The 17,919-nt window shown below is 53.4% G+C and overlaps 1 protein-coding gene across 2 annotated transcripts in view; it reads left to right on the top strand.

The window, feature by feature from the left end:
- The window catches only part of RAP1GAP2 (RAP1 GTPase activating protein 2), a 228,474-nt gene that overhangs the window by 194,352 nt on the left and 16,203 nt on the right, over nucleotides 1–17,919 (top strand). For both annotated transcript variants that reach the window (XM_035027528.1, XM_035027529.1), the window contains 6 exons: nucleotides 1,666–1,766; nucleotides 3,749–3,878; nucleotides 6,071–6,226; nucleotides 11,186–11,257; nucleotides 11,772–11,858; nucleotides 13,190–13,324. In XM_035027528.1, the coding sequence (XP_034883419.1) occupies nucleotides 1,666–1,766; nucleotides 3,749–3,878; nucleotides 6,071–6,226; nucleotides 11,186–11,257; nucleotides 11,772–11,858; nucleotides 13,190–13,324 (681 nt within the window). The remainder of the gene's footprint in view (nucleotides 1–1,665; nucleotides 1,767–3,748; nucleotides 3,879–6,070; nucleotides 6,227–11,185; nucleotides 11,258–11,771; nucleotides 11,859–13,189; nucleotides 13,325–17,919) is intronic.

The raw sequence follows: 17,919 nt of genomic DNA, 5'->3' as shown, positions 1-17,919 counted from the left end.
ATGGACATACCACATTTCGTTTATCTATTTGTCAGTTGATGGACATTCTGGTTATTTCCACTTTTGGGCTGTTATGAATAATGCTGCTTTTAACATTCATGTGCAAGTTTTTGTGTGGATTTATGTTTTCATTTTTCTTGGATATATTCTTAGGAGTAGAATTACTGGGCCATATGGTAACTCTATGCTTAGCCCTTTGAAGAACTGCCAGATTGTTTTCCAAAGAGACAGCACCGTTTTATATTCCCACCAGCAGTGTATAAGGCTTCTGACTTTTCTGTATCTTCACCATCAGTTCTTTTTTTTTAAAGATGTATTTTTTTTTTAGAGAGAGAGAGAGTGAGCACGCAAGTGGGGGGAGGGGCAGAGGGAGAGGGAGAAAAATCCTCAAGCAAACTCCCCACTGAGCTTGGAGCCTGACAACGGGGCTCGATCCCAGGACCCTGAGATCATGACCTGAGCTGAAATCTGGAGTCTGCCGCTCAACTGACTGAGCCACCCAGGTGCCCGCTCACCATCAGTTCTTATCTTTCTTTTTGATTATAGCCACCCAGGGGGTGTGAAGTGGTATCTCATTATGATTTTGGTTACTACTGAGTTCTGAGAGTTCTTTATATATTCTAGATACTAGTCCTTTGTCAGAAGTCCAACTATTTTTTTTGTTTGTTTGTTTTCTTTTTTTTTATTCTTATGTTAATCCCCATACATTACATCATTAGTTTCAGATGAAGTGTTCCATGATTCATTGTTTGTGCATAACACCCAGTGCTCCATGCAGAATGTGCCCTCCTCAATACCCACCACCAGGCTAAACCATCCTCCCACCCCCCTCCCCTCTAGAACCCTGCTTGTTTTTCAGAGTCCATCGTCTCTCATGGTTCGTCTACCCCTCCAATATCCCCTGCTTCATTCTTCCCCTCCCGCTACCTTCTTCTTCTTTTTTTTTTCTTAACATATATTGCATTATTTGTTTCAGAGGTACAGATCTGAGATTCAACAGTCTTGCACAATTCACAGCGCTTACCAGAGCACATACCCTCCCCAGTGTCTATCACCCAGTCACCCCATCCCTCCCACCCCACCCCCCACTCCAGCAACCCTCAGTTTGTTTCCTACAATTAAGAGTTCCTCATATCAGTGAGATCATATGATACATGTCTTTCTCTGTTTGACTTATTTCACTCAACAGAATACCCTCCAGTTCCATCCATGTCGTTGCAAATGGCAAGATCTCATTACTTTTGATGGCTGCATAATATTCCATTGTATATATATACCACCTCTTCTTTATCCATTCATCTGTCGATGGACATCTTGGCTCTTTCCGCAGTTTGGCTATTGTGGTCAGAAGTCCAACTATTAATTTTTCATTTATGGAATGGTTTTTGGTATCAAGTCTAAGAACTCTTTGCTTCAGCTTTGCATTTTGTACTGACCGGCAGCCTTTGTTGAGATAGCAAGTCCTCATTAACCAGCCCCGAAGTTCCGGCTCTGCTGAGTGAGCTATTTGTCCTTCCTCCAGTCAAGCAGAACCACTGGCTGGCAAATGTGTTGGGGGTTAGGGAGAAAGGAAGAAAAGGACCAGGTAGCTGGACAACCACATTCCTTCCCTTGGTATCAAGAATGCTTTTCTGACTCTTAACCCTGATTCTGTTTCTCTTTCAGACCCTGGAGGAGGAGCTATTTGGGAACAATGAGGAGAGCCCAGCTTTCAAGGAATTCTTGGATCTTTTGGGGGACACGATCACACTGCAGGATTTCAAAGGGTAAGTTTCAGCCAACGGATGGCTCCGGCCCCATTGATGAAAGCCTAGAGTAAGGGAGAGGGGCAACAGCTGAGTCTCAGGGGGTATGTGAGAGGTAAAAACACACACAAGAAACATGGGATCATTTTTCAGCAAGTGATCTGCATTCCTGAGGAAACGGGTGACGTGGGGGATAATCCAGAATGGCACATTATCTGAACGGCACCGACATTGGCCTTCTGATGCATGATGAAACTGCTCAGACCAAGAGTGAAATGAATCCACCTTCTCTGTCACTCACCTGCCGGGCCTTCAGGAAAGAGGGCCCTGTGCAGTTTTGGGGGAAGTGGCCCATTTCAGATAACACACAAAAAGAATGGATAATTAAGAGTTGGTGGAAATACAGTAATCTCCCTGGAAGGAACCTATGTAGTAGTCTCTGGTTCTCTAAGTGGAAAGAAAGGATTTTGGGGCTATTGCTTGGAAGACTCTGGTCCCTGATTTCCCTTGACAAAGGAGCATTTGAGCAGGGCCTTCCGGCCTGGCCAGCCTGTTCCGTGCTTTTTGGCTGGCACACAGCTGAGCCCCAAGGACCCCCTGCTTCAGTAGCCAAATTAACAGAATCTCCTATCAGGTGCACAAGTGCCCAGCTCTGGGTCTGGTGTGTAGTGGGTGTTCAGTAATTACTTTCTTCCTCCGCTCCCTTCTCTTCTCCTCTTCTTCTCCCCCCATCCCACCCCTCTTCTGTCTGCCTCCCCCTCCAAGGTCATCACGGCCGCCTGGAGTCAGTCACACATGGCTAAAAGTCCCACTTCCACCACTTACTGGCTCTGTGTCTTTGAACAAGTGACTTACTCCCTGAAAGCCTCAGTTTCCTCATCTGTAAAAGGGGGGTAAAGATAGTGCTGACGCCGCCAGGTTGTCGTGCACGTGAAACAGCTAGGCTGGTGCCCCACGTGGAGTCAGCACGGGGAGTCTTCGAGTTCTTGCTCTTCTTGTGCCACCTTCCATTGACTCCGAGATGCCTTCAACGTAAGATGCATCCTGATTTCAGAGATGTTAAACTATGAAAAAAGGTGTGCCTTAGAATAGGTGAAATAAAGGCTCTTCAAACCAGGAAGAACCCCAGTGATCAGGGACTTCTAGCCCTTTATCGTATAGAGGAAGGAAACCGAGGCAGATTAAGACAAGTGAAGTGATGTGCCCGAGGTCACGCGCTGATTTAGTGGCAGAAGCAGCGGCAGAACCCGGAGCGCCTGGCTCCTGGGCTGGTGAGCTTCCTGCCATGCCGGGCGGGGCACGTTTTCTGGTTTGTGTTACAGCGCTTGTGGGGCTGATGTCCAGGGTCTGCTTTATTTCATTTTCTTAAAGGACCTGCATCCTTCTCCCCTTGCTGAAGAATGTGATCCACGGCCGGGAGCCACATGTCTATAAAGGAAGAAGGGGCGGCTCCCGGAAGCCCACCCAGTGTCTTAGTACTTTCCTTTCCTGCCTTTGAGGAGATACCCGGAGAGGGGCTCCTTGGATGCCGCTAGGTTGGGTGCTGCTGTGGCTGGGTCTCCACACGAGGGACTGGCTAGGTGGAAATCCAGACTCTTCAGGCTGATTCTGGATGCTCCCCACAGGATGGCTGCTTGCCCTGGCTCTGCGCTGAGGATCTGGACATGGCCTTGCAGAGAGGAAAGGCTTATGCTCAGCCGTGGGGGCCACTGGCACCTCGGATGACGTTTGTCTGGGACTGCGGATGGGTGACCTCCCTTCCCACTGACCGTATGGATGTTCTTCCTGTGTCTTTTAAATAACAGGCTTATGGGTAGAACTCCGGGGCTCGTGTGCTCAGGAGCATGGACCTACCTGCGCTGTGCACATAATTCTCTCTGTGCCCCCACTCTCGCGTGTCTTCTCATTCCTTCTCCTGCCCCCGTAGCCTCAGGGAAAGCACCACGTAGCCTACTTCTCCTCACACTCTCTCCCTCCCTGCTCTTGCCCTGTTTTACTGACAGTTTCCGTGGAGGCCTGGATGTGACCCATGGACAAACAGGGGTGGAATCCGTGTACACGATATTCCGAGACAGGGAGATCATGTTTCACGTCTCCACAAAGCTGCCATTTACCGAGGGAGATGCCCAGCAGGTAACCTGGTTCGGGAAGGCGTTGGGAGCATGGGGCATGTGAGGTGAAAGCCTGCTTCTGGTCTTGGGTACTTGAGGGGCTGGGACCCCCTCCCCACTTTCATAATCCGGAGGCCAGTCTGTTCCATCACACTAACCCACCCAGGCAGCACGTCAGCCCCTGTGTGGGAGTCAGGACAGGGCTCCCGGTTGTTCTGCTCTGCCCGGTGGGGAACCTGCAGCTCAGCGTGGTTAGAAGACTGTGTCCTAGTTGACTAGGGGCAGAGCTGGGAGCAGAGTCCAAGTGCCCTGCTCATGGTGGGTGGTGGTGAGGAGGATGTGTTGGCATTTGCAAGTAGCAGCTTGATACCAGCTCTGCCACGTGGGGATACCTGGCTCCGGGCAAGCTGGTGAACCTTGTGGCCTCATGTTCCTCAGCTGTAAAACAGACACCACCACCTAAGTCAGGGGCTTGTTGTGGGCATCACAGAAGGTTCTGAAGGTAGGGCTCAGTACGGTATCTGGCTTGTGGCAGGCTTCCTTCCTGACCATTGCCCTCCTTCCTGCCCCAGTGATGGGTGGCATGGCAGCTCCCCCCCAGCCATGGTGGTCATTGCTTTTACCCCCCCCCCCCCCCCACCTCTCAACCTTTCTAGTCTCATGGCCTCATCCTTGCTGCACCTGCTCGTGGGCAGGAGTTTGGCCTTCACCTCAACCAGGGAACCTGGATGAGACCTCTGCATCCAGCGTTTTCCTGCCCTCCCTCTCATTTGCTGCTTCTGAGAGTGGCGTGTCCCCAGGGTGGCCCGGCTCTTTTCTCAGTGAGCCCTGAAATCAGCAGCTGGGGCCTGGCTGTTGTGCCATCTGCCCCCTCCCACTCTTTGTGCCTTTTCAGTCTCTAGGAAACTCAGAAAGGAAGGTAGGCTCTTCCCCAGATTCTGACCCATTCCTCTCTGAGCAGGGAACTGAGGAGGGAGCACAGATGTAATACTGTAAACATAGTGCCTGGCTTCTTAGGGAAAAAGGAAATTGGCAAATGAGACTGTGATTTGGCTCTAAAATAACCACTGAATGTTCCAGAAACAAATGGGAACAGGATTCCTTTTGAATCCAAAGTAGGTTTTCTCTCCACCTTTGTTTCTCTGTTCCTTCATGGCCTCCTTGCCCCCTGCCCCAGCCTGGGGCTCTCTTTCAGTCTCCCCCATATTCAGGGGGACATACACAGAGCTTGGCTCTCTGCAAGGACTGAATAAATATTAATTTTCTGCTCCCAAGAAATGGGAGGAGGTGGGTGGGATAAGTGAGACAATTTGTGTAAAAGTGCCCAGCATGGGGCTCAGTCTATAGCAGTGCTCCGTAAATAAAGAAAGTCAGTGTGAAACGCAGGGTCTGCATGCCTTAGGTGCTTAATAAAGGAACAAATGCATAGGTAAGCACCTCGCCAGGCCTCCATGGCCCCAGTAGTTGAAGTCATGCATGTGAGCACCACAGCATGGTTCCTGATGCACATTAGGTGCTCGGTGATTGAGAGCACCTGTGGAAGGACCTGGCCCCATTTGGGACACTGAATCAGGCTTGGATTTCTCTCCCGTGACCTCTGCCAAGCCAGGTCCCCTCTTTCTCTAAGCATGGCTCTCCTTCCCTCTGGTATAGAATGATCTGCCCGCTCATCCCTGCTCATCCACATTTCCATCAAGCGCTGCCCCCTCCCTCCCCCATCTCTACCTCCTCTTCCAGGAAGCCTTCTCGGGTTAGCACCAGGCCTCTGATTTTGCCCTCCTTTCTGCCCCCAGAGTGCCAGACGCTTTGTGTGTGGCAGCTGATGTAGCACGTGCTGGCTGGTGCCTTTGTTACTATTCTCAGATGGCTTCACCACCTTTGTGTCCCTTCCGGATCCATTACAGGCTTTACCAGGGCAAAACCCGCTCCTCACCTTTTAACTCTTCTCCCCGAGCCCTACGTCAGGGCTCTGCATGCTGTCGAGCTCAGTAACGTGCTCGCTAGCCTCTACCTAACATCTTAGGCGTCTTCCCCATTTTTTCTTTTTGGTGGCTTCTGAAGATTGAAAAAAAGGAAAATGCTCCCCTGGAGAGCTAGGTCTCATTTTCAGGGTTTCTGTATAAAGATAGAATAATGAGGAATTTCCTGTATAGATCTAGTCTGTTTTCAGGATGTTCCTAGCTGGCTTACAACAACGGACCCCTTTTTGTTTAGCTCCAGAGAAAGAGACACATTGGGAATGACATTGTGGCCATCATCTTCCAAGAAGAAAATACACCATTTGTCCCAGATATGATTGCCTCCAACTTCTTACATGCCTACATTGTTGTGCAGGCCGAGAACCCAGGCACGGAGACCCCATCCTACAAGGTGAGGAGAACGGCTCGTTGGAGGAATTGGGGGGCGCAGGCACTTCACACCTTCTGGATTTAGTAATGTCAAGGACCACTAGTTCTCCATGGCTCCTCAGCAATGCTCCTAGCATTGGTGTGATCAGTTTTCTAGAAATCCCAGGTTTCTGGGATTTGGGAGCTAGACTCTTGGTGGAAGGCACCTTCTGAGGTCATCTCATCCGTCTGGCTGCCTCTGCGTTCAACAGCATCTCACTCAAGGGTTGAGAAGCCCCTGGTGCCTCTGTTTGGAATCTGGTGAGACCATTGGCTGGACTAAGGCAAAGCCAGAGGAGACAAAAAAAGGAGAAGGTTGGAGGTGGGGGCACCGTCAGGAAAGGGAGAGGAAACAGGGTGGTAACAAACAAAGGGAAGGAAAGTAGAAGGAGAAATGTTTATGGTGAGAATGGTGGAGGACAGGGGGCCTGGTAGACCCTGGCCATGGGGTGGGTCCTTCTGGTGTAGCTGTTCTGGAAGAAATGATCGATCTTAATTTGAAGACTCCCAGGGAGGTGGGCTTGCAAGCAGCTGAGTTGAAGCCTCCAGGTCAATAAGCGGTCTTCCAAAATGGCTTAGTGTCCTCCCTAATGCAGGTAAGCCCCAGCATCCCCACCCTGCCCATTCCTGGTGGTTGTACCACCAGCCCTGCCCTTCTCTTCTCCATGAGAAACAGTTCTGACCTCTTGGGCGACAGTTTCTCTCTATCTCAGTGGTGTTGGGGGTGTGTGATCCAAGGGAGATAGACTGAGGCAGGGTCTTTAATGTGGATGTTAGTCTTTGAACCCCTTGTGGATATGTGCAAAATGTTGTTTATGCACAAAATGTTGAGTTTATGTGCTGCTTTGCGTTTTAGGGGGAGAGAGACCAAAGCTCAAATTCTCAGAGGGCTCCCTGTTCCCCACAGTGTTAGGAACCACCGTTCTAAGAGGAAATGAGCGCGTCATTGCTAAGGGGAAATTGGGAGACCTGAAAATGTAGTAACTATGTCATAACCTGGCCAGTGCTGTTCCAAGGGCTCATGAAGTCCTAGTGCTTCAGGGCCATCTTCACGAAGTATCAACTTTGCTTGAAGACTTTGGAAAAGAAAATGATGTCATGTAATTGTTACATCAGTAGAAACCCACATATTTTAAGTGCACCAACTTTAAAACTAAATATGAGACTACAAATAAAACCCCACACTCTCTCCTACGAGGAAAGCTGATTCTTTCATATCCCCATGTTCATATTCCTGCTCCTTTGTCACTGAGCAATTTCAGCCGAAAAGTCCGAAAAGCTGCGGTTTGGGCATTTCCTTGAAGGATCACCTTCCTAGACCAACATGGGCATTCACTTCAGACGGCTGCTTGATTTGTTGATGGAAGCAAGTGTATTCAGTCGGTGGCTCCTGTATGCCTGGCTAGGGGTGGGGCATGTGGAGGTGACATATAGAACCGGCCTCCCTGGAGGGAGAGAGGACCATGGAGGTGCAGTTCAGCCCCTGGGCCGCTCAGCCAGCCAGCTGGCTCTTTTCCCAGCCAGTAGAGGTAGAGGGCCACCGCCGAGGGTCCTCGAGGTGAAGCTGTGTGGTAGGAGGGCTCCCTGCCCCTGCCGGGCAGTCATGTGCGAATGTGTGGCTTGTGTGCTGGGCCTCTGCTGGCGGAGTGGGGTCTCTCGTGGATGCTTAGTATTTGTTTTTAGCTCCCGATAGGAAATGGAACTCAGCTAACTGGCTTCTCCACTTTCCCAAGAGCTTAGTAGAGTGGGAAAATACAGCAATCCAAATAAAGCACCACCTCACCTTCAGCTTTGATGCTGGAAGTCTTTACCAAGTCTTCCCAGCCACAGCCCATGGTCCAGGGAAAAGCTCTGTCCTCAGAGAGGGTGATGATGGCAGAGAAGCAGGACCCACAGAAAGAGCCGGACTGTCCCAGGCTGTGGGACCGTGTGGCACTGGCCGGGCAAACATCTGGGCCGGAAAGGCAAGACTTGTGAGTGGGGGACCTGGGGTGCAGAGTGCAGGGAGGGGACCCAGCCTTCCAAGGCACTCCCCAAAGCTGTGTCCATTCAGGCTCCCAGCAGCACCCCAGGTGATGAGAAGACTGGGAGGACCTGATCAGATTCCTCAGAGGGTCCAGGGTGAAATGGGACCTTCGCTGACCTCTGCAGACTTGGGGGCTATGGCAGAGGAGGCTGGGATAGCCCCAGGGAGCTGTGCACTGGGGAGGATGAACAGGAAAGAGGAGGAAAGGAAGGGAAGGACAGGGTAGGAATGTGCAGGAAAGGCCCCCCAGACCGAGAGGCTCAGGAGCTGGGGCTTCTGGTCCTGGCCCTGCCTCTGACTACTCTGTGACCTTGGGCCAGTTCCTTCCCTCTCTGGACTTCAGCTTCCATTTGTGTGAAATGAGGAAGTGGACTAGATCGTCTCTGTTCCTTCCAGCCCTGATATACTGCAGGAAGGGAAGTGGGGCGGGGTGGGGGTGCTGAGGACGAGGGGCGTGTGTGTGTGTGTGTGTGTGTGTGTGAGAGAGAGAGAGAGAGAGAGATTAGAAAGTGGTTTAGGGGAACTCTGTAGTATTTCGGGTGTCCTTTATTAGGTTTGGGTCAGCAGGAAAAGTAAGAAAAAACAAAACAAAAGCACCAGCTAGCAGGTTGCCCCTCCCCGGGTACTTGCTCTATACCAGGCACTGTGCTGGGCCCTTAGAAGCCCGGTCTTCTTGAATCTTCCCAAGCCCCTGGTCAGGCAGGATCTCGTTAGCCCTATTTTATAGAAGGAAGTTGAGGCTGAGAGCTTAAGTTCCTTAAGGCCTGGGCCACAGAGCCCGGAAGTGGTAGAGCTGAAGTCTCTGTCCAGGCCTGCCTGCGGTCTGCATCCCTGAGCCGTCGGAACAGGGGGACTTGGCTCCCAAACTCAGGTGACGTCGCATTATTTCTCAGACATGAATTTTGTCCCTGCCCTGCCAGATTGGAAGGGAACTCCAGCTGAGCCATCACTCAGACTCCCTCCTCTTCCCGTCTGAGGTCACCCTGGCCCTGGTGCCTGAGGTCCTGCAAAGGTCTCAGGAATCCTATGAGAAGCCCACCACTGGGGAGGGGTCCTGTCTGGATGCACCCTTCCCCTCACTGCTGATCTGGTGCTTGAGCACCCCGACACAGTTTTCGAAGGCTGCCCCGCTGCACTTGGCCGTGGCACCCCAGGTTTGGAGCCCCCGGAGGCGCCCCACCTCCCTGGTGGACGCTTGTACTCGTGCCCCAAGCCTCCTCCTGCTTTCCAGCCTCTCTCCTCAGCCCTGCCCTGCCCCCTGCTGGGAGGCGCGCACTGACTTTAGAAAACGGAAGACGGGGTTGTGTTCTGGCGACTTCTGCTTTCCACCCAGCAACCCACCTGTCCTCAAGAGGAGGGACCAGCAAAGACCCAGGCATTGTGTTGGAAAGGGGTCAGGAGAGGGAACACAGTGGGGGCAGAAGATGCAGGACTGTCACCAGGAAGGATCCTGTCTCCTGCTTTTCTGACACGGCTGCTGTGGTGGGCTTGGCGGGCTGGGAGACCCGGCCGGTGGAAGAGCACATCTGAAGCTCCTTACCCAGTCAGCACAGATGGCTCTAGTGTAAGCCGGAGCGGGGGGCCCTGGGGTGGCAAGAGGGCAGAGGCCTGACCCCTGGCCTCCTCCCAGGTGCCTTCCCACCACCCCTCCCCAGATTCCTGTGTGCAGTGGGTGGTGGTGGGGGACTGTGTGGGGCAGCCGGCGCCAGCCAGAAATCCTGTCAGCTGAACACACACCGTTTCCTAATTCCGGGCATGCAGACAGCCTTGAGCTTGGGGAGAGAAAGCCGTACTGACCAGCTCTCTCCCACTTTATCCTTCCAGACCCTGGCAGGGCCTTCCCTTGGCCTGGCTCCGAGCTGCCTGCTCGCCTGGTCTGGCAGGCTCTTGGCATCTGCCCTACTTCACAGGCCAGGGAGGCTGGCGGCGCGCCAGGGCCAGGCTCATGTCAGCGGCCATCTGGGAGAGGGAGAGGGCAGAGTCTCCAGAGAGGCCTGTGGCCTCGTGGGTGAGAACGGGTGAAACCGGGGCACCTCCATGCAGGGAGAGCAGCTGGACGTGTGGGGCCTGTCCTGCGCCTGGGAGCCTCCCACTGCGTTAGTTCCTGCCTCCTCAGGCTGGCCAGAGCCTGGCGCACCCTGTGTGGGGCAGCTGGATGTCCCCCCACCCGCAGTTCCCAGCCTGGGCCCTGGCGCTCACTTCAGGCCCTAGCCAGGCCGTCTGACCTGGTCCGCCAACCGCACAGAAGCTCTGAGGAGCATGTAACAGTTGCCCATTCCTGGCTCCACCCCAGAGCTTGTGATTCAGGAGGTTTGGGGTGGAGCCCATGCAGTCGGTATTTATTTTTTAAACACTTGAAGTGATTCTGATGTATGGCCAGGCTCGGGAGCCAGCGTTGTGGGATACGAGCCCCACAGCGGGGTCGGGGGTCTGGATTCTCTGGTCGTCTCTGCGGCTGACCCATCACCTGTGTGCTTGTGGGGAGATGGCTCCAGTCTCTGGACGTGTCTCCTCGTCAGTAAAGCAGGGCCAGCAATTCTCACTTTGCCTTCTCCGTGGGGTGACTGTCCAGTCAGATGAGGCAACAGGTAGGGCCTCCTGGGCACTTGGGCTGCGTTCGAAGTCAGGCCCCAGGCGACGCCTCAGCCCTGTCCAGCCATCTTGCCAGACTTGCTGCTGGCCTCCAGGAATGCAGATGGGAGCGTGCGGATGGCTTTGTGCCGTCCAGCCCCACTTGTACCAGCGGCCACGCGGCCCTACTGGTGATGGCTTGTGGGAAGGTTGTGTTTGGATTCTGGGGAGGGGCGGAGGTGTGCTGTGAGCAGTGGGCGTCCCTAGGGCCAGGGCTCAGGATGCATTATCTTCCTCAGCTTGGATCTCTTCCCCGCCCCGGCCCATACCAACACTCTGTTTCAGGTCTCAGTCACTGCACGGGAAGATGTGCCCGCCTTTGGCCCCCCTCTGCCCAGCCCTCCTGTTTTCCAGAAGGTAAGGAATTCCCCTCCCTGCTCTCCTCTTACCTGAGACTCCGGGTTTCAGTATCTGAGCGGCAGGGGCTGCAGTGGGGCTAAATCTGGGCTGGAGCACCTTTGGCAGGCTTGGGAGGATCTCTTACTTGGGGTCTCTCCCACCGCTCCTCGCGCTGCCAGTCTGGTCTAGCACAGCACTTCTTGTCAGGGTGTTTGACTCTGGGGTTGCCTTTCCGCGAGAAGAAGGGTTTTTGCACTTAGGCCTCATTCCGAGAAGCCTCGGACAAAAATTGCCTCCAGTCATGGAAATGGTGTGGAGGGGGTTGATTTCCCGGGACCAGGACACCTGGTTTCCACCAGTCGGCATCTTAGCAGGTGGTCCTGGTCTGGGCTAGAAAATGACCAGATGCCCGAAGGGGACCCTTTAGGGGCTCTCCCCAGAAGCCCCATTCTGCGTAGCTGTCACTGTGGCTGAAAGCCCTTTTAGCAACAGCTGAGACTGGGGGAGTCGCCGAGCTTCTTGTCTGTTCCAGGGCCCGGAGTTCAGGGAGTTTCTGCTCACCAAGCTCACCAACGCAGAGAACGCTTGCTGCAAGTCAGACAAGTTTGCGAAGCTGGAGGTCAGTGCGCTGTTTCTGGACATCTTCCTCCTGCCTTGCTGGCTGCTTGTTAGCCAGTCTCTCCTGGGGGTCTGTTCTTGGGGGCTGCGCAAGGTGAGGAGCGCCGTCTTTGCCCGCCCCTTGAAGCCTTCAGCCCTGTGTTGGTATAGAAACTCTTTCTTCTTGTGGAAACTCCACCCAAACCTTAGGTCTAGCCAACCATTCACTGGTCATTTATTGAGCACCTGCTGTGTGCCAGGCTCTGTTCTGTTCCCTGTGATACAGGGGCAAGTGAGGCACAGTTTCTGCCTTCCAGAGCTTTTGGGCTGGTGGGAAGGGGCCATTACTTAAGAGACAGGTTATGGCACGGTGTTGGCACGGGGCTATGATGGAGGCCAGCACAGGGGCTGTGACTGCTTCTGCCTGTGAGGAACTGGGATGTGTTCAGAGAGGGCTTCTTGGAGGAGGTAGCCCTTGAGCTGCTGAATTTAGATATCTGATGAGCCTTTTGCCAGGAGGAAAGATTGGGGAGGGTTATTCCAGGCATGGGAAACAGCATAAGCAAAGGCCAGGCAGATCAGAGCATGACTTTTGAGGGAGCTCCAGAGGGTTTGAGGGGGCCTGAGAGGAGGACTCGTGTGGGGGTGGAGACTCAGCTGGAGGTGGTGGTGTTTGGGTCAGGTCAGGAAGGGCTTTGAACTCTGGAAGTGATGAGGTGCTCATAAAGTACTTAGTGTGTTAGATTACTCTGGCATCGATGAGAAGGGAGGAGGGCAGGAAGGGTGGCAGGTTAGAAGCTGTTATAGGAGTCCAGGAGGGAATGGTTTGGGGTCAGGGTCGGGAAGACTTTATGGACTCCTGTATGCATAGGGTGGGGCGAAGTGGAATTGCCGGGTGGCTCTTGGGCACTGACATGGGGGCCTTTGGGAGGCGAGGTCTGTGAGGCTCTGCTGGGGGAGGTGCCTGCAGGGGCTGTGGCTGGTGTGTGTGAATGGCGCCCCCTGGAGGTCATCTGCGTGGCCCTGTTCCACCGTCCGGACTGAGAAGAGCCGTGCTGACAGCCCTGGGCCAGCCCCCTGGTACCTGGCTGTGGAGCTTGGGGCAGAGGTCCGAGCTGGGAGTCAGTAGGTTAGAGGCATGGGACGGCCCACGGAGAAGGGGCAGGGGAAGAGGGCAGAGGCCAGCCACAGAGCTTTCGTGGTAGCTGCGGTATTTGTGAGCAGGGAGCCCAGCCAGGCCTCGGGTCCACGCTGTCCCGGGATGCTGGTGGCTAGGTGTCGGGAGACCCCAGGGAGAGGGCCCGTCTCTGTCCTCCGTGCCAACGCCATCATCCCCACCGTCTTTCCGTTCAGGACCGGACGAGGGCCGCCCTGCTGGACAACCTCCACGATGAGCTTCACGTGCACACGCAGGCTATGCTGGGGCTGGGCCCCGAAGAGGACAAGTTTGAGAATGGGGGCCATGGGGGATTCCTGGAGTCTTTCAAGGTACGGGCACAAGAGTGGCTGGCACCGTGTGTGGTGGGGGGGACGCACAAGGGACGGGGTGCAAGGTCGCCGGCCCCAGAGCCCGAGTGCCAGCATGGCGGTGTTGGCAGAGGGCGGGGCCGTCAGGAAGCGCGAGCCGTCAGAGCAGCCGGCGGCGTCCCCAGCGTCCTCCACATCCTTCCTTGATGCGGATCATCTCCCGGCCCAGGAGCCTGAGCAGCAGGGACAGGGAGAGAGTCGGCAGCAGGAGAGGAACCAGTCCCAACCAAGAACGTTACTGCCTTCGACACCTCCTTCTGTGTCAGGATGAGGAGCCCAGGGCAGGAGGACCCGAGCGAGGACACAGCCTTCGTTTGGGGTCTTTGGCAGCCACTGTGCGGTACTGGCAATGAGTTTTTCCAACTGGCAGGGCATTGGAGGACCTGGCCAGGGCCAGTGCGATGGAGTTACAGGCAAGTAACTCCCTGTGGACTTTGCAAAAGGAAGAACTTTCTAACCATAACATAACGAGCTGCTAAAAGAAGCAGTGAGCTCCCTGTTCTTGGCAGTATTCAAGTAGAGCTTGGCCAGCCCCTGGGCCGGCGTGAGGTACAGGAGGTGTTTGGTCCCGGGCTCCCTGAGCGCTGTGGTCCGCACAGCACCGAGCTTGACCCTGGCTGTTCTCCTGTGCAGTCAGCGGGGCAGACCTCGTCCTTCCCACGTGCACAGGAGGGGACAGACCGAGGGAGGCGACAGAACTGCTCCAAATCTTACACCTCCTTACAGGTAGAGAAACAGGCTCAGGTTTTCTGGTTCTTAGGTTAGCGTTCTGCCGGACTGCCCATTGCAGAATGACTGGTGAGGGGCCAGTGTGTGGGGGGCCAGAGTTAGCCCTGCGTGTGTTAGATCCCCAGCTCCCCCGGTGTGATCGGGTCTCCGAGCTGCAGGGTTCTCCTCAACGACACAGGGATGGTAAGTCGGACGTCCGCAGTTGCTGGAGGAGCTTGCCCAAGTCAGACTGGATGCCCGGCAGTGTGCGTTGCCTGGAACATGGCAGACACTCAGGGAGAGTGTCAGCGGCTGGTGTTGGGTCGGGTGGACGCTCCACACGCACCGTCCCATGTAAGGCCTCACAGTGCCCTCGGTGCCCTGTGTGGAGGGCTGTTATGATGGGGATAATAGTGCATTCCCGATTCGATGAACTATGGGTGTCATTTTACGTGTGAGGAAATGAAGGCTCAAAGAGACAAAGTAAGTTGCGTCCGAGTCTGCTGATTGCAGAGCCTGTGTTCTCCGCGAGCCGGCCTCTGGTTCCCGGCTCCGGTAAGATTCTACCCACGCTAGCGCGGCCTGGGCAGGCCTGGGGTCTGTCCCTGGCTGCCCGGCTGGCCCGCAGAGAGCAGGGCATGGCTGCTGAGATTCCTCAAGGGGGCAGGAGGGTAGGAGGCGAGCTCCTTGTCCAGGCTGGTGGGACATTCCTGGGGCAGCTGTTTCAGGCTTCATGGACAGCAGGAGCCAGGGCGAAACAGGAGAAAGTGGAGATCAGGAGGAGAGGGGCGTGAGGCAGAGGAGGGGCCGGGGAGGAAAGAGGGCGCCAGGTCGGCTAGCCTGGGGTCTGGGGGTGAGGCCCAGTAAATAGGGTGAGGCCCAGTAAATAGGAACACCTGTGTAGGCCGCACCCCCACCACGTCAAGCATATCCCAATGCTCCCACACCCCACGGGAGCTGTAAGTTATATATGGCTTCAGCTGTAGGGGACCAGCTAACATAATGTGATAGTTTGCAGATTTTAAAGAAGCGTGTGTTGCTTTCAGGTTTGCAAGTTTCTTTCTGTATTTGGAAGTTCACCATTTTTTTTTTTCAAGTTTCAAGGGTTTTTATAACCTGGAAAAGCTTGTGGGCTGCGGACACGGCCCATGGTGCCCATGAAGAAAACGACCCAGCAGCTACACGCAGGCTGTGGGTCTTAAAGGAGGGCGGCCTGAGGCCTTTTGTCCGGTCCCCTGCCTCTGGAGGGGGAGCCATTGATCTGCCTTTGCCTCCAGTGGCTCCGACTGAAGGGGTTTCATTTCTTTTTTTTTTTAAATTTGATTGTTATGTTAGTCACCATACATCATTGGTTTTTGATGTGGTGATCCACGATCCATTGTTTTCGTATAACACCCAGTGCTCCATGCAGTACGTGCCCTCCTTAATACCCATCACCAGGCTAACCCATGCCCCTTCCCCCTCCCTTCTAAAACCCGGTTTGTTTCTCAGAGTCCATAGTCTCTCATGGTTCATCTCTCCCTCCAATTCCCCCCCGCCATTTTTCCCTTCTTTCTCCTAATGTCCTCCATGCTATTCCTTATGTTCCACAAATAAGTGATACCATATGATAATTGACTTTCTCTGCTTGACTTATCTCACTTAGCATAATTTCCTCCAGTCCCATCCATGTTGATGTAAAAGTTGGGTATTCATCCTTTCTGATGGCTGAGTAATATTCCATTGTATATATGGACCACATCTTCTTTTTTTAATTTAATTTAATTTTTTTAAGATTTTATTTATTTATTTGAGAGAGAGATACAGCAAGAGAGGGAACACAAGCAGAGGGAGTGGGAGAGGGAGAAGCAGGCTTCCTGTGGAGCGGGGAGCCCAGTGCGGGGCTCGATCCCAGGACCCTGGGATCATGACCTGAGCTGAAGGCAGACGCTTAATGACTGAGCCACCCAGGCACCACTGGACCACATCTTCTTTATCCATTCATCTGTTGAAGGGCATCTCGGCTCTTTCCACAGTTTGGCTATCACGGACATTGCTGCTATGAACATTGGGGTGCATATGGCCCTTCTTTTCACTACATCTGTATCTTTGGGGTAAATACCCAGGAGTGTAATTGCTGGGCCATAGGGTAGCTCTATTTTTTATTTTTTGAGGCACCTACACACTGTTTTCCAAAGTGGCTGTACCAACTTGCATTCCCACCAACAGTGTAAGAGGGTTCCCCTTTCTCCACAACCTCTCCAACATTTGTTTCTTCCCTTGTCAATTTTTGCCATTCTAATTGGTGTAAGGTGGTATCTCAGTGTGCTTTTGATTTGAATTTCCCTGATGGCTAATGATGATGAACATTTTTTCATGTGTCTGTTTAGCCATTGTATGTCTTCTTCAGAGAAGGGTCTTTTCATATCTTCTGCCCATTTTTTGACTTGATTATTTGTTTTTTGGGTGTTGAGTTTGAGAAGTTCTTTATCGATCTTGGATACCAGCCCTTTATTTGTAGTGTCATTTGCAAATATCTTCTCCCATTCTGTGGGTTGCCTCTCGTGTCTTAGAGGCAGAGAGGACCCCTCCCAAGATCAAGGAAAACAGGCCAACACCCCGGCATGTAATAGTAAAACTCGCAAATCTTAGAATCGACTGAAGGGGTTTCTAAGAGAGGAGAGGCTTCGAGACTTTATCGTTACCGTCTTTGATCCAATAGTTCAGGGCCTTTTCCTGTTCAGCCTTTGATCCTTCCACCTGTGGGCTGAAGACGGATCTGCTTGCAGCTTCTGCTTCCCCGCCTGTCCCTGAGGTAGCGCTTCCGTGTCACAGGCAGTCACGCGGTAAGCCTCAGAGTTCTCATCATCATGACGAGCTTCCCCGAGTTGGGAATGTGGGCTCTTTTGCCCCGTGTCCCTTCCACCATGACCTTCTCATCTCCCAGGCTGTGGAGGCCAAAGCTGGGGGCAAGTCAGGCGCAGGAGCACGGAGCCCGGTGGCCCCAGCGGTTTCTGATGCCTGGGCTATGCCAGGATCCAGCTCAGGAGACCACCTCTCAGTCTGGTATTTCTTCATGCGCCCCCAGGGTGCTGCCGTGGTGTCAGAATCACTGGAACGTCTCATGGAGTTCCTCACCCGCACCTCCATGGGATCCCTCTTGAAAGAAGAGCACGAAATGATTTCAGAAAGAAGAGTTGTGTGTTCTGTCTCCTTTTGGTCAAAGGTCTCCTCTCACGTGGAAACAGCTGAGAATTCCCAGGGCTAGAAGCAATCTCAGCCATCCATCCCCTGGCCTCATGGGATGATTCTTCCCTCTCCCAGGAAGCAGACCCATCGCTGCCCTAGATCGTGCTGCCTGGTGCCTCACACTGCGCAGCATAGCTCTCCCTTCTTACCTCGAATCCACTGGCTGTGATTTAAGCTTTTCTTCCATGTGAAATGGAACAGTTGGTTCATGGACGTCCAGACCTGTTTCTCAGACGGAATGCTTAGAGATAGTCTCAGGAATCTGCCAGTTCTACCAACACTTAAAAATTTTGCATTTTCACTTAGATGATCATCTAAAAATATACATATTTCCAATTATAGGGACTAAACTTTTGCAGTGAAACACACAATTAAAAGACAGTTCTGTGGAATAAGTAGGTATCTTGCAAATGCAGCCCATGGAGCCACTGTTGGGGGGGTGTTGTGGGGGGTGGGGGGCGGTGTTGGTGGATGTATTCTTGGGCTTGCAAGAATATTTTCCTTTATAAAAGAGATGACGTTATTCACCTTTGAAAAGCGTCGATCTCTAGGCCATTGTTCTCAGTGCCATTCTCCACCACTGCCCGCTGTTGGTGAAATTTTTATTGGTCTGTAATGAA

Source organism: Mirounga leonina, unplaced genomic scaffold (genome assembly GCF_011800145.1).
Source record: "Mirounga leonina isolate KUSES-001 unplaced genomic scaffold, KU_Mleo_1.0 Mir_200, whole genome shotgun sequence".
NCBI classification, from domain to species: Eukaryota; Metazoa; Chordata; class Mammalia; order Carnivora; family Phocidae; genus Mirounga; species Mirounga leonina.
This window is presented reverse-complemented; position numbering and strand designations above follow the sequence as displayed.